The sequence below is a fragment of the Cavia porcellus genome, unplaced genomic scaffold (genome assembly GCF_034190915.1).
Source record: "Cavia porcellus strain 051 isolate PalLab524CR breed Dunkin Hartley unplaced genomic scaffold, mCavPor4.1 scaffold_7, whole genome shotgun sequence".
Taxonomy (NCBI): Eukaryota; Metazoa; Chordata; class Mammalia; order Rodentia; family Caviidae; genus Cavia; species Cavia porcellus.
This window is the reverse complement of record NW_026947490.1, coordinates 12,350,611-12,372,098: the sequence shown is the minus strand read 5'-3', so window position 1 is coordinate 12,372,098 and position 21,488 is coordinate 12,350,611. Positions and strand designations below refer to the sequence as shown.

Here is a 21,488-nt window from a genome sequence, read left to right as displayed (position 1 = left end):
CATGAAATAGAGAGGAACCAAGGATCTAGCTTGTTCCTATTCAAGTAGCTACAAGATACTTCATGCTCAAGATGATGGAAAACACTGGATATAATTTTCCTCAGGATGTAGAGAAAAAGAAAAGATGACAGATTTATGAACTTTTTAATCCCAATCACTATATATATGTATGTGTATCAAAATAATGATAGACAAAGTTATTTACTCAGGCAATTTTTTTGATTTACCACTTCAGACTCTTATTCCATAAAAAAGCTTTTTTGAATTTGCTCACTTTTTGTACTAAGTACTCTTTAACTTTCACATGTTAGCAACTAGGCTGAAAAACTTTTTCGGGACACATTTGGTCTCAAAAAATTAATACTTGGGGCTGGGGATTTAGCTCAGTGGCATAAGCACCTGCCTTGCAAGCAGGCGGTCATGAGTTCGAGCCCCGGTACCGATAAAAAGGAAGAAAAAAAAAAAAAGAGAGAGAGAGAGAGAAAACGAATACTTAAAGCAGGCAGGATACTTCTTAACCAGCTTTTGACAGGATAAGATTGCTATGGGTTTTGCTTCAGAGTGAGGGCAGATACTCGGTTCCCAAAGAGCACATGAATTACACATCTCTCTAAGGGATGGTCGCTGTCACCAGGGTTTCATTGTAACCATTACCAGACATCAGTGAGAACTGACAGATGGAATCCTTCAGATGAGAACTCTTTGCCGGATGGTAGAAACGAAATGGATTGGGTAAGCTAAAAGTAAAAGAAGTGAAATTTGGCAGTTTCACTTAAATAGTCTCAGATTTTCTCAAGTCGGTTAGAGTTCAGCCTCACATACATACCACATCCATCCATCCATGCATAAATGACAGCACGAGACAAAAATAGTGCTTGGCATAGGCTGTGAGTTATTTGGATCTCAAGAAAGAAAGAAAGAAAATAGCACAAAGAATATACATGAATAAAAAACAGGAACAAAATACAAGTTTTGTTAGGAATTTTAGTACTTTCAAAAAAGTCTTCTGTAAGTATGGAGTAACACTCCTAATGGTACTACAGTGCAAATATTCTGAGACTGAGCAACAAAGTAGGTGTTTGGACGAACTTCTGGAGTGACAATTCAAACATCAGCAAAAGGAGACCCATACGGTAATTAATACTAGAGTTGGAAAGGTCAGGATAAACTTGTATTTATCTTAATCCACACAGATAGCTGGCTACATAAATATTTACAGATCAGTGTAATACAAAGGTGGCTATAGACAAATACATAGTCTTGCTTTAATCAGTGGAGAAGTCAAAAGCAAAAGCACTCCAGTAGAACAAGCATATCTAAAATCCAGTTCTAGGCTTCCGGTCTGGGAACTCCATAGTCAGCTGAGTGAACATGTTTGGCCCCTTTATCAAAGATAAGGTGGACTTCCGGGAGAACATGGCGGACAGATAACAGCAACTACCGGAGGCTCTCTGAAAGACTCGGCTCAGAAGCCAGGAATGGTGTGGACTAAGGAGATATAAGCAGGTGGAGATATACTCTGCTGACTCAGGAATGAACTGGGCTAAGAGAAACCAACTTGGAATGCAGTCCTGGTGCTAAAACAGGAACAGAAAAGCCTCGGTGTGGAGGCTGGACCCCACGCCATTGTAAGCCGTGATTTGGGTTTCCCGCCGTGCGGCCGGCGACTGCCTCTACAGCGGCTTAGCAAGGCACGCGGAAGCTCTGAGAGCGGGAGTCTGCGAACGGTGTCGAAAACTGGACGGGCAGGGAGGCGTGCACTGACTTGTGGCGAGGTGAGTGAGAGAAACTGACACTCTACAACAGTTTGACTCCAGCGGAGGACTTTCTGGGCCCCGGCAGTCCTGCAGGAGCAGGGTGCGGTGGCGACTCCAGCCACACATCCCCCTCTTGGGCGGGATTGGTGAAAAGTGCCTGGCCTGCGTGACGCTGCTGGCCGACCCGGTGGGCTGGCCCAACCCAGATCCCAGAGCCTGACGGTGGCCGGGAGGGGCGACCCCCGCGTAGGCTGCCTGATCTGCAACTTCCTGGTGTGCTGCGGTGGGTGGGAACACTTAACCGGAGCAATTCGATCAGGCTGTAGCTGACAGGGAGAGAAGCTGGGTCTCCTATATAAGCTTGAATATATAAGGAACAGAGAATATGGGAAGAGGCAGCAACAAGAAAGGCTCCTCGGCCCCCAATTCTGAGAAACAGGCAATAGCGGACACGGCACCAATAGACATAAAGCGCCATATAGAGAGCCTCATAGACCAATTCAGGAATGAAGTTATAAACGACCTGAAGCTAGAAGTATGCAGAATAGTTAGAGAAATGCTAAGCACCACCCATGAAAAAACAGATGGTGGAATGGAAGAACAGAAAAAGAGGGGAGAATTGTTTGATGGAGAAAACAGAGAAAGCATAGAATACATGAAGCAGGTTCAAAGGGACTGCCAAGAAACTAAGAAGTCTATTGAAGACTGGCATAACAGCTTGAAAGAAACTAAGGACAGACTACCTGAACTGGAGGGCAGACTTGTAATATGGGAGAATGAAATGAAAAACTTCTTTAAAATAACAAAGAAACAAACAGCAATAATACAAAGACAGGAAGATGATAAGAGGATCCATAACTTAAGGATTAAGAACATAAAAGAAGAAGTAGGGACACAAGTGAACTACAAAAGCTACTCACAGAAATAATCCAGGAGAATTTTCCTAATTTAGCAAAAGGTAATGATACTCAGATGTATGAGGCATACAGGACCCCAGCTATCTACAACCCAAACAGAGCAACACCCAGGCATATGACAATAAAAATTCCAGAAATTCAATACAAGAACAGAATATTAAAAGCTGTCAGAGACAAGAAACAGACCACTTACAAGGGAACACCCATCAGAATTACAGCAGATTTCTCTGCACAAACCATCAAATCACGAAGAGCGTGGGGGGAAATAATTCAAGCTTTGAAAGATAATAATCTCCAGCCAAGATTGAGATATCCTGCACAACTGTCCCAGGAAATTGATGGAAAAACGAGGTGCTTCCAGCATAAAGAGGAACTGGGGGAATTTGCGACCACCAATTCAACTCTACAGAGAGTATTGCAGGATATTCTAAAAAAAGAAAAATACAAAGAATCCAGAAATAGTGGCGGGGAGGCCACAACGCATGGAGCAGAGAACAAAATGAAGAAGACAAACTGACAGCTACTGACAGAAAAAGAGCTCAACAGAAATGAGGCAGAGAAGATTGGATGATAGGAACAGCTATTTTGGAGAAAATGACATCTTAATAGGTAATACTGATTTAGTATCATCTTGTTTTGAAGTCTCATCTAGCTTTTGTTCTTCTGTTTCCAATGGTCTAAATAGGTTGTATCTTATTGGATTTTGTTATGTACGATAGTATAAGCGAAAACCTTTTAAAGACAAGGAGATTATACAGAAACCATTGTTCTTTTTCTGTTAGTCGATTCTAAATACTCTGTAATGCTGTCATTCTCTTAAATGGTTTTACATTGTTTTGATATACTTAATGCTACAGTATACGAAGTTGTACTCAAGGATTTAAAGGAAAGAGACAATATGGTAACTACTTTTGGATCGGGATTACCTGGTGGTGAAACACTATTCTGCTTAAATGGTTATGTTTTGATCTGCGCTGTTTCGTTGTTATGCCCTCTTTTATCTCAATCTCCACTCCATTATTTACTTTTTTATCTTTATCCTTTTAATTAAAGGAAAAAAAATAGCAGGATATATTATAGTAACCCACTTTGACTTTCCATTACCTCGATTTAAAGCCCTGTATTACTCTCACCATCTGGTTTTTAACTGATGTTCCCCTATTCTGTTTTGCTGGATAGTATCAGGTTCGAAAGTTTAGGCATCAGCTGTGAAGATAATGAGATTCATTATAACGCCCATTCTCGTTGACTTTTATCTACTTTTGAAGACCTACAATGTCTCCAATGTTTTGGTTTTGTCGGTTTTATTCTTTACTGTTTTGTTCAATTGTATTGTAACTAACGATATAGGCAATTCTATTAGAGATAGCGGGAGGCATTATGGTAACCATTGTTGATCACCTTGTATCATGTTTTTACATTATCTATTATGTCCACCCTTTTGACTTGACCGATTCTGTTCTGTTATGTCACATTTGGTTTTACTCTCTTCCAAAAAAGTAATAAGAACCGTGGGAGCAATGAAACCCAAAATGTGTAATAGTCATGGTACAAAAGAGAGGAAAAGAAAGTGCTCTAAACTATATAACTGCATGTATATTTAAGTGTATAAGACAGAAAATGATATCACAGAGTTTTATTGGATCATTGAACAGAACTGTTTGCAGTATCATTGATAGAAGGTCCACTTTACAAGCTTTAATTTTGTGACTTGAACAATTATTTCTAGGATGACAATATGTAATCCATTAACTAGTGATTTCCTACTGTTCATTTTTTTTTCTGTAAATCTGTATAACTTGTACCCTTTCTCTGCTTTTTTTTTTCTTTTCTCCTTAAATAAAATTTTAAAAAAAATCCAGTTCTAGTTTTTAAGACTGTTCAACAAAAGGAACCAGAGATCTTCTAGAGACATGGCTGATTCTAGGATTGGAGCAAAGAATATGCAACACTAGCCTGAGCATCTTGTATATATTAAAAAGAAGGAAGGGAGGGAGGGTCCAATGAAGTCAGGAGCCAGTTGAAGAGTCCCCAGCACTTAATCACCAATGATTTGAGCAACAATGTATTATAACGTGATACAGGATTATAAATCAAAGGATATCATAAATATCTATGAGTATAATCAAATGAATAAAGGCAGAAAAACAGACAAGTATGTGCAGAATAATTTCAAAAAATGTAAGACACTTGAAGAAAGTGAAGAATATCTCTATTTGTCTTAGACTATGCAGAGATACTTTCTTTTAAAGAATATATTCTTCAAAAAAGGGAAAGAGTAATTTTACAGAAAACCTGACAAACAACTATCTCAGATAAGTAGTCAAGTTCAACATCAACGATGATCTAGCATGCTGATACCATGTACCCATTTAATACAATGTCATAAAAGTAATACTTCACCTCTATGATCTTCCTTCTCAAAAGCTATGACTCTAGTCAAAGCATGAGGAAATTCCAATAGAAACGCATCCTACAAAATGCCTGTTCAGTAATTCTTAAAACTGTCATTAAAAACAAGAGAAGTATCAGAAACTCACACCAAGGGAAGGGTAGGAAGATCTCACAACTAAATGTAATGTGCTCTTCTGGATGTAATCTTAGAACTGAAAAAGGTCATTTGGTAAAAACTAAAGTAATTTGAATAAAGTACGGACTTTAGTTAAGAAAAACGTGTCAAAATTGGTTCATTCATTGTAGTAAATGTATCAGATTAATATAAGATGCTAATGGTAGAGATAATTGGTTACATGAGAACTCTGTAGACTGTCCATTTTTCTGTAATTCTAAAAATGTTCTAGAAAATAAACTCTAAGTTTTGTAAAATAGGCACATATGAATATGCTTCCACACAAATAAGGTAGCCTTCAAAAGAATGCTTATGAGATTATTATAGTTGAAAACTACGAGATTAAAAGAAAAACCTTCTTAACCTAAATTTCTCATCTATGGCATCTATAATAACTAGACAGTGCTTGGTCAGAATCCGCAGCAAAAATAATTCATGTAAGTAACATGGTATTTAAATTCTTTTATAAAAAGTTTCTACAATTTAAAAATAATCATACATATGTCAACAATAAAGGAAGTGCTTTGCTTTCCACATTTCACCCTGTCTTAGGAATTTAACTGGTCACAGAATTCAATCTCTCTTCACTTACAAAGACTCTCAGGTCTGACGGGGTTTTTGCAAAGCAGGCTCAACTCTGGACTCCAAAGCTCAGCCACTGTTAAAATACTCCACTAATTCTCAGTGACTGCTTCCTCACTAACCAGCCAGAAATGATGAAAGTGTATGTCCTTTTTCCTGTTGCTTCTTTTTTCACTACATTAATTATTCACATCATATCATCAATCACGCACCTTTTTTGTTACTAATATGTGCGATAATTCCAGTATCTGTTAAAAGATGAAGGATTGCTTTTCGTTACCTCTTTCCAGATTGTTCAGTTCTCAAACTCTAAGGAGCTGCACAATCATCTGAGGTCAGACTACAGTTTCATCGGCCCTCGGGTCCCAGCCAGGATCCACGATATGTTCTGGGATGGACCTGAAGACAGACTTCCCTGACTCAGGGGAGTGTGGTTTGGATTCAGGTGGTTCATGGACCACACTTTGAGGAATGATGATTCCAGTGGGGATTCTCGAGCTTTAGTGTGCCTGGAGAGCTTGTTAAAATGAAGGTTCTGATTGGACAAATCAAGGGAGGAACTGATTCAGCTACCTCTCAGGTGATGCATGCGAGCTCTTCCTTCTAGTAGCAAAGGTCTACTTCAGAAAATTCACTACAGCTCACCTCATTAAGGCCCTTGTTTTCTTACAGGTCATTGTTTAATAAAACCTTTTCAGAATACTTTGTTCTTTTCTTTTTATTTTTAATTATGGTAAGATACACATGATATGAAATTCACCACTTTTAAATATGTTTCGTAGTGATAATTATACCCCACAGTGCTATGTAACCATTCATCTCTAGAATTTTTTTCTACAGAATAAAAACAGTAACTCCTTATCTCTAGCTCCTGAATAATATCGTTCTATTTTTTATATGTTTAAATTTGATTAGTCCAGGTACCACAGATAAGTGGAACTGTACAGTTTATGTCCTTTTGAGAGGAATATCTCAAATCTATGCCTTCACTAAGATACCTGTCCCGTAGATTTGTTGCTTTGGTACCAGTTTTAAAGCCAACTGCCTTTTCACAGATCCCTAAGAGACAAGCTGCTCCTGGTGGGCATTTTGTTTAATTACAGAATTATGGTAGAAAGAGCTCTAGGTTTGGGAGATAACACAAGGAGTCAGGCGAAACTAGTGATTTCCAGATAGAGGCTTAGTTTCTTTTAACCAAAATGCCTGGGAACAGACGTGCTTCAGATTGTGGATTTTTTTTTCAAGATTTTAAAATATTTGCATACATAGGAGATGATGCTGTGGCTAAGACCCAAATCTAACATTAATATTTAATATATATCTTATACAAATGCCTGAAAATAATTCCACACAGCTTCTAATAATTTGGAGCAGGAAGCAAAATTTCATGGTATAGAATTTTTACATGGGGCATCATGTTGGTACTCAAAAAGCATTCTGGGTTTCATCTGTGAGGATTACAGACATTCAACTTGTACTAAACGGTAATTTTATAAATGCCTCCTGATCAGAGATGTTCGATGGGGACGAAGAACAAGAGTAAAAAATTAAGCTAATTGATTTTATTCTGCTTTATTTTCCTTGGTTTTGTCTTCTTTAAAATAAAATTAAAAAATAAAAAAAAATTAAGCTCGGTGTGGAGGCACACACCTGTAATCTCAGCACTCAGGAAGGGTGAGACAAGAGGACTGCCACAAATTCAAGCCCAATCTAGGCTGCATGGTGAGTTCAAGGCCAGCCTGAACTACACAGCAAGACCCCGTGTCAGTAAAAACAAGAAAATGAAAAAAATAAAAATAAAAAATAAAATTCTATTATAAACAATTTTGCAAATGAAACCTTGCATAAATTAATTTTAAGCAATTATCTCAGTTGCCACTATTACAAGATGCCACTTTGTATTTGCCTAGTTCACAATAGAATAAATAAGAAAGAGCACACAGCAGCTTTACCAATAGAAATATAAGCCATAAAATGTTGATTTTAGCCACATTAAAGAGTGAAACAAAAAAGTAAAATTAATTTTAGTAATATGCTTTATTTAACCCAGTATATCCTAAATTTTCTAGTTCCCTACAATATAATGATTATTACTAAGACATTCTTTTGCCTTTTCTCCTAGGTGAGCTCTTCCATATGTGGTGTGTGCTTTACACTTTCAGCACAGCTGGGACTGGCAATTTTTCAGTCAAGAGCCACATGTGGGCCAGTGGCTAGCAGCGGGCACTGGGGACTCAGCATTGGATTTTAGAGGATTTCTTTCCCAGAGTCGTGAATTCAATGTAGACAGGCTGAGGTTGTGGAAGAAAATCTGAAGCCAAAGTTACAAGCTTAGGCAAATAAACCATACAGCAGAAGTCTACATACACTGAGACTCTACAGTTTTATTCTCTATGGCATCACCATTACCATACATCTCACTCACTGAGAGAATTCTATTTGTTGCTATTGTTAACTCTAACAACAAACTGGCCTTCTTCCACAATTCACTTTTTGCAGTTCTTGTATTATAATCTGTCCTTCTGGGTATATGGTTAATTATGTAGCAACTGAAGTGAAGATTTTTAGTAGATCTCAACCTCCTTTAGCTTAGTTTAATTTGTATTTCCTGAAAGATGACTTGAAACACAGATACAGTAAGGATATTCTTCTGAACTATATTTTTCCCCCTTGAAAATGCAAGTATCCTCACTGGCTGCTTTCTCCTAACGCTTCTCTCTCCTTCTCATTAAAAAATTCAAAGTCAGATAGATTTTTTTTTTTTTTTTTTTTTTGTCTTTTTAGAGACGGGGGTCTCGCTATGCAGTTCAGGCTGGCCTTGAGCTCACTTTGTAGCCCAGGTTGGTCTCGAACTCGCAACAATCCTCCCACCTCAGCCTCCTGAGTGCTGGGATTATAGGCGTGAGCCACCATGCCCTGCCAGATAGATTTTTTTTAAAGATGCAATTACTTGTGATTACATGTGGGATTTAAAAAACCATATAATTGCTTACAAAACACCAATCAGGCTTATGTATGGTGAGGCAAGAGGACCACGAGTTATTACCATAACCTTAAATCATACAGGGAGGTAAAAAATACAAAGCGTGTGTTTTCCGTATACCGTATTCAGAAACCCAGGTATGACAAAGGCTATTATCAAGACAGAAGAGGCACTTCCAAAAGTAAGCTTTAAGAGAGCTACAGACAGTCAACCTCAAGTCCTGGCTTCTTGCCAACCCTCTTCCTTCTGGCCCCTGATCCACAACTTCCATCAGCAAATTTGCCTTCAAGGTCAGCAGCGATGCATGCGCTGGTCTCCGCTCTCCCACAGCATTATCTACCTTCTTGCCACAATCTTCTTCTCTAGCTTCCACCAATCCAGACAGAGCTCCTACTCTACTTTCTAACTTTTGTCTTTCCTCCCCTCTCACTCCCTCTTCTTTCAGTAACTCTGATTATAATGGAAGACTCTGCCCTTTATTCTCCACTTTTCCTACTTAGTTACTGAGATACAGCACCCTCGCCTAAGGATTCAACAAATCATCCCCCCACCTTCCAGTTCTGATCTTTCCCTTGACATTTCTAGACACCTGCTAAAATTTGCACTCAGAAGATACTGCATTTAGCAAAGGTACCAGAATCAAGTACACAACTGACTCATCAAATCCCAGGATTGTACCCAGAACACAATGAACCATTACTCATTAGATAAGAGGACAAACTAGAGAATGAAAACAGATGTCACTGCACTTAACAAGAGTAAGCTATGAAAAATTAGGACATTGTACTACTTCAAACTGGGAAAGGTTCTCAGACCTGCTAACAGCTAGAAGCTTCCAAACCACAGAAAAAAGCAGCATGAGAATTCTGTTACCACACCAGAAACATTAGAGTTGAGAGATACAGTACTTTATTGAATAAAAATGCTATCATAACTCAGCAAGCTCTTCAATAAAAATATCTCTTAGAAATTACATCTCTTTTGAGTCATGCTTTAAAAATCACACGACCTTTTCAATGAGGATATATCCTCAGATAAATTAGAATCTTTCTTTCTGTCACAATGACACAGTGGACTTAGAAACTGCCACTCAGATTTGTAAACAAGGCTTAGTTTCATTATTGTAAATCAATTTTCTGGGGCTTAACACTCCTCTGAGAGCTGAAATAATTGAATTTCTGGACTTCCTCAGAAGAAGGCTTGAGCAGGAAATAACTATATTAAGGCTTCAAAAGGCAGATCCCCAACAATTCTTTAAGAAAAAATCCTGGGGCTGGGGATTTAGCTCAGTGGCATAAGCACCTGCCTTGCAAGCAGGCAGTCGTGAGTTCGATCCCCGGTACCGATAAAAAAGAAAAAGACAAAAAAAAAGAAAGAAAAGAAAAAAATCCCTTGGAGAATCCTGATCCACTTCTCAAGTACAGTTTGCCGTTTTATGACGGCAACTGAGTTATCTGTCTACACCTGTGGACACAAGGAAAAACCTAAGAAATATTGTGATTTTCCAATGGTAGAGCACAGAGCTAACAGCTAAGTTTTTACAACAAATAAATAATGGATTTTAAGAATAATGGAGAATACAGAATCTGTTCACAAATAACTAAGCAGCAAACTACCTAGAACCCTCTAAGAGTTAGTTAAATGTTATACATACATATATAAATATAGAGACAGACAGAGAGATTTTAGATCAGAGCCTCCTTCAATAACATCAGTATAAAAACTAAGTCCAAATTGACAAAATCTCGTGTCACATAGCAGAAAAAAACAAGGCTCATCTTCAACCTAGCAATTTTCTTTTATCACTACAACTTCAATCATAGATGTAAATGGAAATTTTTGCTCTCTTTGCTACTTTTCTGCTTGACTGAGTTTGATAATGAAAATTGTTTGTTCCTTTCCAACACAGCACAAGTGTCATTCAAATTTTACACACCCAGTAAAGAGTGAAAGCATTTGTTTAGATGCAAAATCATTTAAATATGCATCATTACAAGGTACAGCACATTTGTGGATGCAGCAGTTTAAAATTCCCTGAAGCAATAAAGCAAGGCATCAGATGAAAGTGCATTCAGGCTTCAAGCATCTCAAACTACATCCTCCCAGCTGCACAGAGCCCCACCTTCCCTTCCCTTCACAGCCCTATTCAACCAGAAAGCAGTGGCACTATGCCAGAGCCCGTTCCATTACCTCAAAGGCTTCCAGGTCAACAATCCAAAGTCACATGAAAAAGCCAGCTCAAGCTGACCTCTCCAGGGAGCAAATATTTTAAAGAGTAAGCATTCCAAGCAAGCAGAACCTCTGCCTTTATGTCAAACTAAGCTTAAAGCAGCTTCACCCTATCACACATAGAATATAGGAAAAGAATTTGAAGAAGTTAACATTTTAAAGTTAACATTTAAAGATGAGGAAATTATATAAGATTCCCGTTCATAACCACAGGAGATAATTCTCCTTCCAAACAACACAGTTTTTGGCTTTCATTTAAAATGATAAAGAGGACTAAAATGTATCCTAAGGAAAGCGATAGTTAGGATCTCAGTTATTTTACCCCAGAAGATGAGGAAATTATATAAGATTCCCGTTCATAACCACAGGAGATAATTCTCCTTCCAAACAACACAGTTTTTGGCTTTCATTTAAAATGATAAAGAGGACTAAAATGTATCCTAAGGAAAGCGATAGTTAGGATCTCAGTTATTTTACCCCAGAAATGTAGTGGTTTTGGAAAATGCTGAGGAAAGAGTCTGATTTTGTTGAGAAAAGCTGGACAGCAGATTCTTTTGAGAGAAATGTAAGTGACTTATCATTTAGAGGTCAAGACCAGGCTTTTTAAGAACAACTAAATAGCAGGCCTTAGGATCTCCAATATGCAGGCTGAAGGATCCCATATGAATAAAGTGTGTATCTGAGATCACTCACAAGGAAGAAAAACAGCAAAAGTTCAGTTCCTTCTTCTGGCTTGATCTGCTTCGCACCATTACGTGACAATTCTTCAACCTCCTTTCATTCTTTGTTTATGTTCAAACTGCCTGGAAATTTCAAAGCCATGGTCTTTAAAAGTTTCATAACTTAAAATGGCTACCTGTAGAAAACTCTAGAAAGTGTGTATTTTCAAGACCATACACAAGGGACATGTTTTTGGAAAAACAGAGAATGTGGATGGAAAAGCCAACTGTTAGGCCAAGTAAGAACAAAAAGACATCTGTGATAATGTGTCACATGTACAAATAAATGCTCAACAACTATAACAGGGAATGGTATCATTTAATTCAAGTATCTAAATTGCTTTTCAAGTCAAAATTTTAACGGAAGACTATGCTCCAACTTTATAAGATGTTTAAAAATAAATACATGAATATTTCCTGAGGATTTAAGCTTAATTTTATTTTTGCATACTACTTGTCATTAACTGGCATGGGAAAAAGTAAAAATAAAATAAAAATAACAATAATCACTGATTCTGGTGACAGTCCAGCGTGAGGTCTATTTCTACATTACATCAACAGTATTATTTCTATTACAAGTTCATTCGAATTGAATTCACCACTTATCTTTTGTTAGTGTATGTTTGCCATACATAATAATGTTTGTTTTGGCAAATCTGTACAGATATGTAACACACCTGGATCATTTCCCATTCTTTTACTTCTCTCTGCCTTCCTTTCCTATTCATTCTAAATTCTTATGTATAAAATAAAAGGTCCAGGAAAAAATCAGTTCTTTATCTAAGATAGCTCCTTTCCTCAAATGGTATTCATCAATAAACTAATAGAAATGGTAGAAGAGATAAAGCCTATGTTCACATATCTCTGTTTAACCTAAGAAGCTCTAATTTACCATTTATTCATAAGACATATAACTTAGATGAAATGCCCAAGTAAGCTGAGTGCCAATACTCTAGGAGTTACGTCAAATCTTAACTCTCAGAGAAAAACTGAGCAAAACGTTTGGCCTTGGGCATCACTGAGGAATGATCAAGGCTGGCCTTTGGGAAAGGACTATACTGATGATGCCTCATGATTAGCGGGTATGTACAGGTATGGGGAAGACTCCTATAAATCATGTCTTTCTCATTGCTGGAAAACAATACCTGATGCCACAATTTAAAAGAAGCAAAGTTTATTTTGGCTCACAATTTGTAGAAGTCTCACTCAACAGTTCGCTGGCTCCAAGATAGGACAGAACAGCTGATGGCCATGGCAGAGGAGTAAGAGCTCATGGCAAGCAGGCATCCCACCAAGCCAGGGCCACAGTGACCCATCTCTTTCCACCAGGCTTTACCTCACACATCACATTCAGGTATAAACCCTTCAGTGGACTAACCCAGTGATATCACATACCCAGGATCCAGTCACCTTCCAAAAGCTCACTCACGAGTGTGTGAGACTTTGGGCAAATTTTAGATCTAAATCATAACAACATCCTTATGTAGAATTTCTTAAGGAGGCAAATGATAAGTCTGAGAAAGAGAATGCTAAGAAGCAGGAACATGACAATGATGTGGAGAGAAGGCCACATCCACAGGATCAGACACCACTGAGAGGTTAAAGGGGTAGAAAAGGGCCCAAGGGCTTTGACAGTGTCAGAGACAACTTGAGTTGAAGGGACTGATGTCCCTGAATGTGGATGGTCTAGGAGACCAGGGAAATCACACAGGCACTTTTGGCTGTCACAGTAAGAAGCGTGACTGTGAAGGCACAAAGTAAGGATGCAAGTTCAAGAAGACATGGAGTCTGCTGCCTGGAGTGAAGGTCCAGGGGTCTCTGAAGAAGAGGGAAAAGCAGAGATGGCTAAACATTGCTGCCACATGAAATTACACAGAGGGCCAGTAGGTCAAAAATGTTTATAAAGTCCAAGATCAGACACAATGAAGTTTAAGGAACCTACAACAACAACAAAAAAATACACATGTGCACTGGCTCTCATGAATTTAGATACAACTGAGAATTTTAGGTAAAAGCTTTGGAGGGAAACAAAGTTTAAAAGGAAAACTAAAGTTAAACTATTTATCTGGTAAAATATAAGACAACTTTTTGGCAGACTGAGGATATTACTGAGCTTACTGGGTACAAAGTGCCTGGCTTAATTTTAACGCTAAGCTTTTTAGTAAGTTAGGAGTTATATCTAGCAAACATGAAAGATCATCTTCCCAGGTGACAAAGATTTCATCTAATAAATAAATATACAGATCTTCAGTGACAGTTAAACTTTTAAAAATTAAATTTGTAGAAGGCTGTACAAAGCAGCTGATGCTGAAGGGAAAGATCAAGAGGAACTCTAATGGGGGAAATACTCTTGAAAATACATGCATCACAAATTCAGTAGATCAACAGAATTCCCAAAACACTTAATGACATAAAACGACTGGAACCTTTAGAAAGAATGCATCTATACCTACATCAAACACCTACGAAAATATCACACTCATCTATTCATTTAATAAAGATGTTTAAATATAAGGATAGTAATTAATGTTCATCAACAGCATTTTAAGTCTTAGGGTACAACATAACAATCACAAAAAAAATCCATATCCACTGTGAAAAATGTTCAGAAATGGGTTTTTATTAAAACAACTTTATCATTAGATCTAAAAAGCTAAAGCAAATGGAACTATCATAAACTAATCCAATAGAGATTGTTTTAGCTCTAAATGCTGAAGCCTTTGGTACGTACTGATTTTTTTCTAGATATGTGTAGAGAGGCTTTGACCCTATTTCTTAGAATCTAGATCTTCTAATTGAGAGCCAAAGACAATTACTGACTTCTGAATATGAGATTCCTATGTCACTTGTTGATTGGTTGTTAAATAAAATCTGCCCTTCTTCTATTGGTTAATACAAGCATAAGTGAAGTAAGCGACGTTGAACATAATCATAGCAAGTCTTTTAGGCAGGTTAAACTGCTACTCCACATCTTTTGTCTTCCCAGCATTTAGATTATTATCTCTTATTCCTTTTCCTCTCTTTTCCAATGTCCAGCTAACTCCTTAATTCATTTATTAAATACATATTATGTACCACAATATATTTCAAGTTCTGGGAATTTTTTAGTAATCAAACAAAAGTTCTGATCAACAAGGAGCTTACATTGCAAACTGAAGCCAATTATTTCCAAATTCATGGGTACCACAGGAAAGCAATACTAATTGTCAGTGCCATGCACTGTTCTCAGCATAGCTCTGCAACTATATTTTCCCTCCTCAGGCTTTCAAAATCCACTGATTGCAATAATACTTTGTCCAAACCTATTACCCTTTTATGAAGTAGCCATTAAAATTTAGAAATGAAGAGCCATATAACCCATATACTTCAGCTTACAGAAATTTTTACCGAAGGGCAGAAGCCAAGTTTTTTTCTCTAATGTAAGTGTATCGCCTATTGAAAGATCCGATAGAATAAAAAGACTTAGCCTGATGCACAGTTATACACACTACAACAAGGATTAACAAGCGAGTATCTCAGAGGTGATTTAGCATATCAGTGACATATAAAGTGGATTGAAACCTCAATGAATGTGCTCACATGTTCACAAAATACGTGAACAAAAATGTTCTGGCAAGCAGATAAACAGAAATAATCAAATGAATTAATGCTGTTCCAAATTAAAAATGTGATTTCCACAATTTCAAATTTAAATAACTGTCTTCGCTCCATTCCAACTGTCTTTCATTATTGCCCATTCCTACCAAACACAAACTATTGTGCTGAAGGACATCTTTCTTTGTGTTTCATGACCCGTGGCTTCTCGTTTTCTCCACTTGTCCCTCTGGATTCACACCATGACTCCATCCTCATTCCAGAAACTCCCCCCACCCCAGCCCTGGAATCCATGAGAGGTGGGGCCAGTGGGAGGTCCTGGAACTGTGTAACCCTTGCTTCTTCCTTTTTCTCTAGTTTCTGCCTCCCAGCCATGAGGTGAGGAATTCTGTACCAACAAGCACTGCCACCATGATTCATACCGGGCCACAGACTTAAAGCAACTGATTACAGACAGGAACCTCCAAAATCATAAACCAACAAACATTATCTCCTTATAAGTTGATTATCTCAGGTATTTTTTTTAATGATTGAAAAGTGACTAACGTAACTACTCCAAAATTCCTAGCACCTGGATCATGATGCACTTTTTCTTTGTATCTACAGGGGTTTTGTTGTTTTCCAACTTTTGGTTTTTCTAAAGTTATTATGCAGGGCTAGGGATTTTAGCTCAGTGGCATAAACAGCTGTCTGGCAAGTGCAAGATCGTGAGTTCAATTCCTGGTACAAAACAACAACAACAACAACAACAACAACAAAAATACAGTTACTATGTGGCCCCATTTTAAAATGCGTTTCCTGTACTGTGCACTTATATTTCTCTCCAACTCTATGGAACAGTGGAACCTTGCTAGGTCCCGGCCAGTCATACAATGCAGGAAATGAACCAGCACAGAATTTCTCAGGAGACTGCCCCTCTTGGAACTCTCCCCTTCCTTCTCCTGCATTCTGCTCTGGCTGCTCTCCAGACTATGTACAGCTGCTGGATGGGACTTCCCTCCAGCCCTAGGGTCACAGCCAAGACCTGAGATTCACTGGCAGGAAGAAAAGGTGGGCAAGTGGGGGCCAGCCTCTTGGGACATATCACCAGTAAGAGTAGGCATTTATCAAGGGGAAAAATGGGGAGAGAATTTAACAAGGCCACTCAGTGACTGTCAGGGAAGAAAAATAACAGACTTTATCTCCACACTGTACATAAAAGCAAATATTCAGAGTTTTCTGTGTCAAGTACTAAAATTTGAATGTTCCACAACACGCTTTGATACTAAAATGGAATCTACAGCTATTTTTAAACCTTTTTTAGGAGAAAGAGTATGTGTTTGGGTACTCTTAACAGATAATGTACCATCAAAGTTCTTTAAAATTGAAATCATCTCAGATAATAGTTTTTGTATAACTATTTAAAAATCTAGTTGTTTTCTGGGTTTTTAATCAATTTTTTCATTAAGTATAAATACCTAGTAATTTTTTAAAGTATCAAAATATTCAAAGGAAAATACTTTCTTAATTTCATTTCAGTATTTACAATATGATCAACTCTTTCCTTTTAAAAAGAGGGTGCCAGGGATATAGCTCAGTGGTACAGCACCCATCTGGCAAGTGCGAAGTCATGAGTTTGATGCCTGGTTTAAAAAAAAAAAATCCATGTAGATATACAGATGTATAGACACACTATTTAATTCACAATATTAAAGCTGGAAAACTTGAAGTTTACAAGAAAGCATATCTTAGTTTTCTATTACACTAAATTATTATGCTTAGACAACAGGATATTTACAAGGTCTTTAAAGTCTACAATAAAAAATGTTTTTCTATTCCCTTCCCATTTCTGAAGTTTGGTGAAGTCTATGTAAACATTCCTGATTATTCTCTAAAGAAGCAATGAAACAGCTGTTATTTCACAAAAGTTCAAAGAACTCTGTCAGTACATTATCTGTTAGATTATTCAAATACATACTCTTCATCTTAGAGAAGATTTTAAAATAGCTGGAGATCATTCACAGAATGGCCTCTTCTTGTCCTAAAATTTTATTCAAACAACAAAATTCAAAATTAAGAGGAGATGAACGCCTTTAATTTCTCATTTGACTGTATCTGAATAGTTTCCTGGTCATTGCAAGTAAATGTTTAACTTGCAATTCTTCTTTTGGATTAAGTTATTAACCTGACTTTGCACTTGTAAATCAACAGTAATTTATCTTATGCAATGTATCTTGTTTTCTTTTCAGAAACAAGCACAGAAGTGTGCCGGTTTCAATAGTGGGACCCATTATATCATGAAAAGCAACCAAAGGTTTGAAAGCTTTGCAAGAGAAGGGGGGTTGGTGGAGAGGAAGAAGAGAGAAGACAGCAGAAGTGAGAGGAGGAGAAGAGAGGAGAGAAAGGAAGAGAAAGAAAGAATTCTCCCTGAGTGATGATAAATTGATGTGCACTAAATTACATGTGCATAATTGTTTGTAAGACCGAGATGGATCTGACACTGGTTCTAGCAGTAGTATGGAAAATAAAGGGTGAAATGAGAAAGCCAGCACACTTCAAGAAGAAATCATCTACTTCACAGGCACGTGGCGAAAGCAACTTGATACAGGTTTCCCATCACAAGTTCCTACAGGAAGGCATGTCCACAGCAAACACACGGTTTTGAGAAAAAAAGCAACACTGGATCCTTGGCCTACAGAGAAGGTTAGGGAGGCTGCATGCCCAACATAACATGCATTTTTTTTCTTTTCAAGCCTCCTTAATGTTTTAAAATAATCTTAGTTTGTTTTCAAGGTAGCATTTTTGAGAGAATTTTGTCTAAAGAATATACTTGGATATAGCCAAAGCTTTTAGAGAATTCTGAGGTTAATGTTAAACAATAACCATTTGTTTAAGGAGCGAGTAATATGTAAGAACATTTTTTACTGCGATTGTGAAGTAGAAAACAACACATGGAGATTATACTATACACCAAGGATTCTGTTTGTCACCTTATCAACATCTGTTGTGATTCATTTCAAGTTCTACTACTTGCCTGTAGATCACAGCCCTTTTTCCTTCCTATATGATGTAGTTTTATAAACCGGGTAAATACTGCTCTTATAAAAAGTTTTTACATAATGTAAGGAACACTAGGTTATAAATTAAGAGATGGTGAGAACTAGGCCTAATTCTACTACCTAGGAAAGGTGTGTATTGTGGCATTAAATCTAACCTTTCTGCCTCTATATTTATAACCACAACAAACAACTCATAGAATTAACACGGTGTGCCTCACAGAAGCAGCATTCCAGTCGATGCCCTATGCAATTACAAAAGATGTGCTACTGTGATGGTGAGAGACTAAGAAACAGGAGGAAAAGAAGGTAAGGAAGAGAAGAAGCCAAAGGAAAGGAGAATACAGAAGAAAGAAAGTAACAACAATGTTAAAATTATTAAGATCCTTCAATATCAGTGCAAATAAAACAAAACACTACACATACATATCAACATTGTTTTAACCGCCTTGTAGAATACATTTGTTTGAGACCTTTGGAAAATTTGCCTGCACCTAAGGAACAAACAACACCCTTATTCATTAATTCTAATCTAAGCTCAATGGCAAAGTAGAAGATAATGCTCTACATGTCACATTAGGGCCCGTTTCGGGTCCAATGGAAAAAAACCAGGATTTATAAAATAAGAAATACAATAAGTGATTTAAACAAGCCAAATCTCTACTGGGAACATCTAAGGATTATCAAGTCCCCTTAATAGTCAAGAACAATTAATGTCAATGTGCTCTTTTTCATACAAGACGCGTGCCAGAACTGGGAAGTTTGCTAAACATGCCACAAGCGACGTGTCTCCTTGAATGACATGCGCACACATCAGAGGAGCCTAGAATCTCTCCCAAAAGATGAAAGAGAAATCTGGTACTTGCTAAAGGCGAAGCCTTGGCAGGAATCAACTCTCTCCCATCTTTTCACGTAGGCTTTCTGACAATAACTCCGTGCCCTTCTCTCCATTTTCCCTGATCCATGCTCACTCTGTAAATTTACAGTATGTTCTGTAAATTTCTGTCAGTGAAATGGCCATATTTTGAAGTGGTTCTCATTTCAGAGTTGTTATAAAAACATAAGCTGAGGAAAGGCCATTAATATTAATAACAAACTGGTACTGGCTAGATGAGATTAATTACTTTAAAAAAACTACTTAGGTTTTTATTTCTCTGAATGGGGCATAAATCTGCTCAGTTTGTCACAATAAAAATAAATATGTTGATAATTTCTTTTTATTCATAGTATTATCATAAAATCTTCTGGCTGTGTATATAACCTAAGGAATTGTTTTGTGTTGAATGTATTTTAGCTTTTCTGAAGTGTTTTCCCCCTGGAGTTTCAGTTCTCTACTGCCATAAGAAAAAGAGCTTCTTCATAGATGGAGACTTCAGGAGACACAGGGTGTATGGCCAGCAGGGAAGATAAAATTATTATATGGTCCAGGAATATTACGCCAGCGACACAGCCAGCCCAGCCAGCTCACCTAAGCAGCGGTAAGGAATCACGAAGTGGGGATGGGTCTTGCACTGCTTGCGGCTCCGCTTGCACCAGTTCTGGATGGTCACTGGTTGGTTGGCTTCTACCACGTTGGTGATCTGCAGCTCAGGGTAGACCTGGGAGAGCACACAGGAACAGTAAATGATTACCCGGAGCAGATGCTGACGTGTTCGTGCACCTAGGACCCCTGCCATGATTGTATGGTACTGCTGTCCCTGCTAGTCACATCTGTTCTACTGGCAACCAGGCTGAAGATAAGGAACAGTACTCATAAATTTTCTTCCATTAATAACTTACTCCTGTCCAGTAAGGCAAATATTTTATATACAAAATATTATATACAATGAGCTTCTTATACAAAAATCAATTCAAAGTAATTTATATAAGAATAATTTCTCAAAAACATTTCAAGGGGGTCATTCAGATAAGGAACTGTACTCATAAATTTTCTTCCATTAATAACTATATATCCCATCCCTGTGACTGTATTCTTAGTAAATCAAGCTCTTGGAATGAAATGTCAAACTCAACTAAAATATATTTGTGAAATATCAAACCACTTCTATGAATAGTAATCAGCAAAGATTTAAAACGAAAACCTAAGTACAAAAGTGTGTATCTAAAATGAGCGGTTTTGCCATATAAATAACAAGAGAAGAGAACTAGGGCATAGCGAAAAATGCATCCTACTATATACCACGAATCAAAAGTGGTCAAAATGAGAAAAAACAGAATTGTGTACAATTAAAAGGCGATACAATCTATGAAATGTGAATCCTGGAGTAGGCTAAAAGAATTTTGGTTCTAGACATACGGGGTGGGGGGTGGGGTGGTAGAATTTGAAAGTCACAGCACTGAAATTAAGACTTTGGAGAAATAATTATTGGTAATGTCAAGATATATAATGTGATCATCAGAGAAAGTGGGAGATAATGAAGAAAGCAAGATTACTAAAGGAATGAGAATCATGGAACTAAAAAAACAGACTATCAGAAGGATCACTATTAAAATCCCTTACAAATCATGAAAAGAAGACTGTTGTATCGGATGACAGAAAACTAGGAGCAAAAATCTTCAAAAACTGAGAGTGAATGCCATCAGTGGAAGAAGAGGCCCACAGATAAATCTGACAGCAGAGGAGAACAGTGTTCTCATCTACATCATGCAGCTCACAGCTGGAGCAGACTGTTTTAGGGAGGAAAGGGGATGAGTGATTTGGAAGTAACCATGAGGAGGAAGGAAAGGCTCCTACATTTGGACACAGTGTTAACACAGATTGTGGGAAAACAGCTTCTACTTGAGTTGGCTACACTGGTCCAAAGCATTAAGGCCTAGCAACCATGGACTGGGACTTCTGAAACCAGGAGTCAATAAACCTATTCTGTTACTAAATTGATGGTTTCAGGTGTTTTGTCACACCTGACTAGGAAGCTGACTAATACAAAAAACCATCTGCAAAGACTACATACTATATGAATTTCAGGGAAAGACGAACCCAAATAACAATATCAGGGATTAGCATAGGTCAGGGGCTGTGGGAGAGACAAACAGAAAGAACAGAGAGCAGTAATGGTGAGCCTACGGCACACATGCCACAGTGAGTTATTTGTTATCACTGAAA

At 37.6% G+C, this 21,488-nt stretch overlaps 1 protein-coding gene across 7 annotated transcripts in view; it reads right to left on the bottom strand.

Moving 5' to 3' along the window:
• App (amyloid beta precursor protein) overlaps nucleotides 1-21,488 on the bottom strand; it is a 240,414-nt gene that overhangs the window by 151,164 nt on the left and 67,762 nt on the right. For all 7 annotated transcript variants that reach the window (XM_003467185.5, XM_013149773.3, XM_013149772.3 and 4 more), the window contains exon 3: nucleotides 19,854-19,983. In XM_003467185.5, coding sequence (XP_003467233.1) covers nucleotides 19,854-19,983 — 130 coding nt within the window. The remainder of the gene's footprint in view (nucleotides 1-19,853; nucleotides 19,984-21,488) is intronic.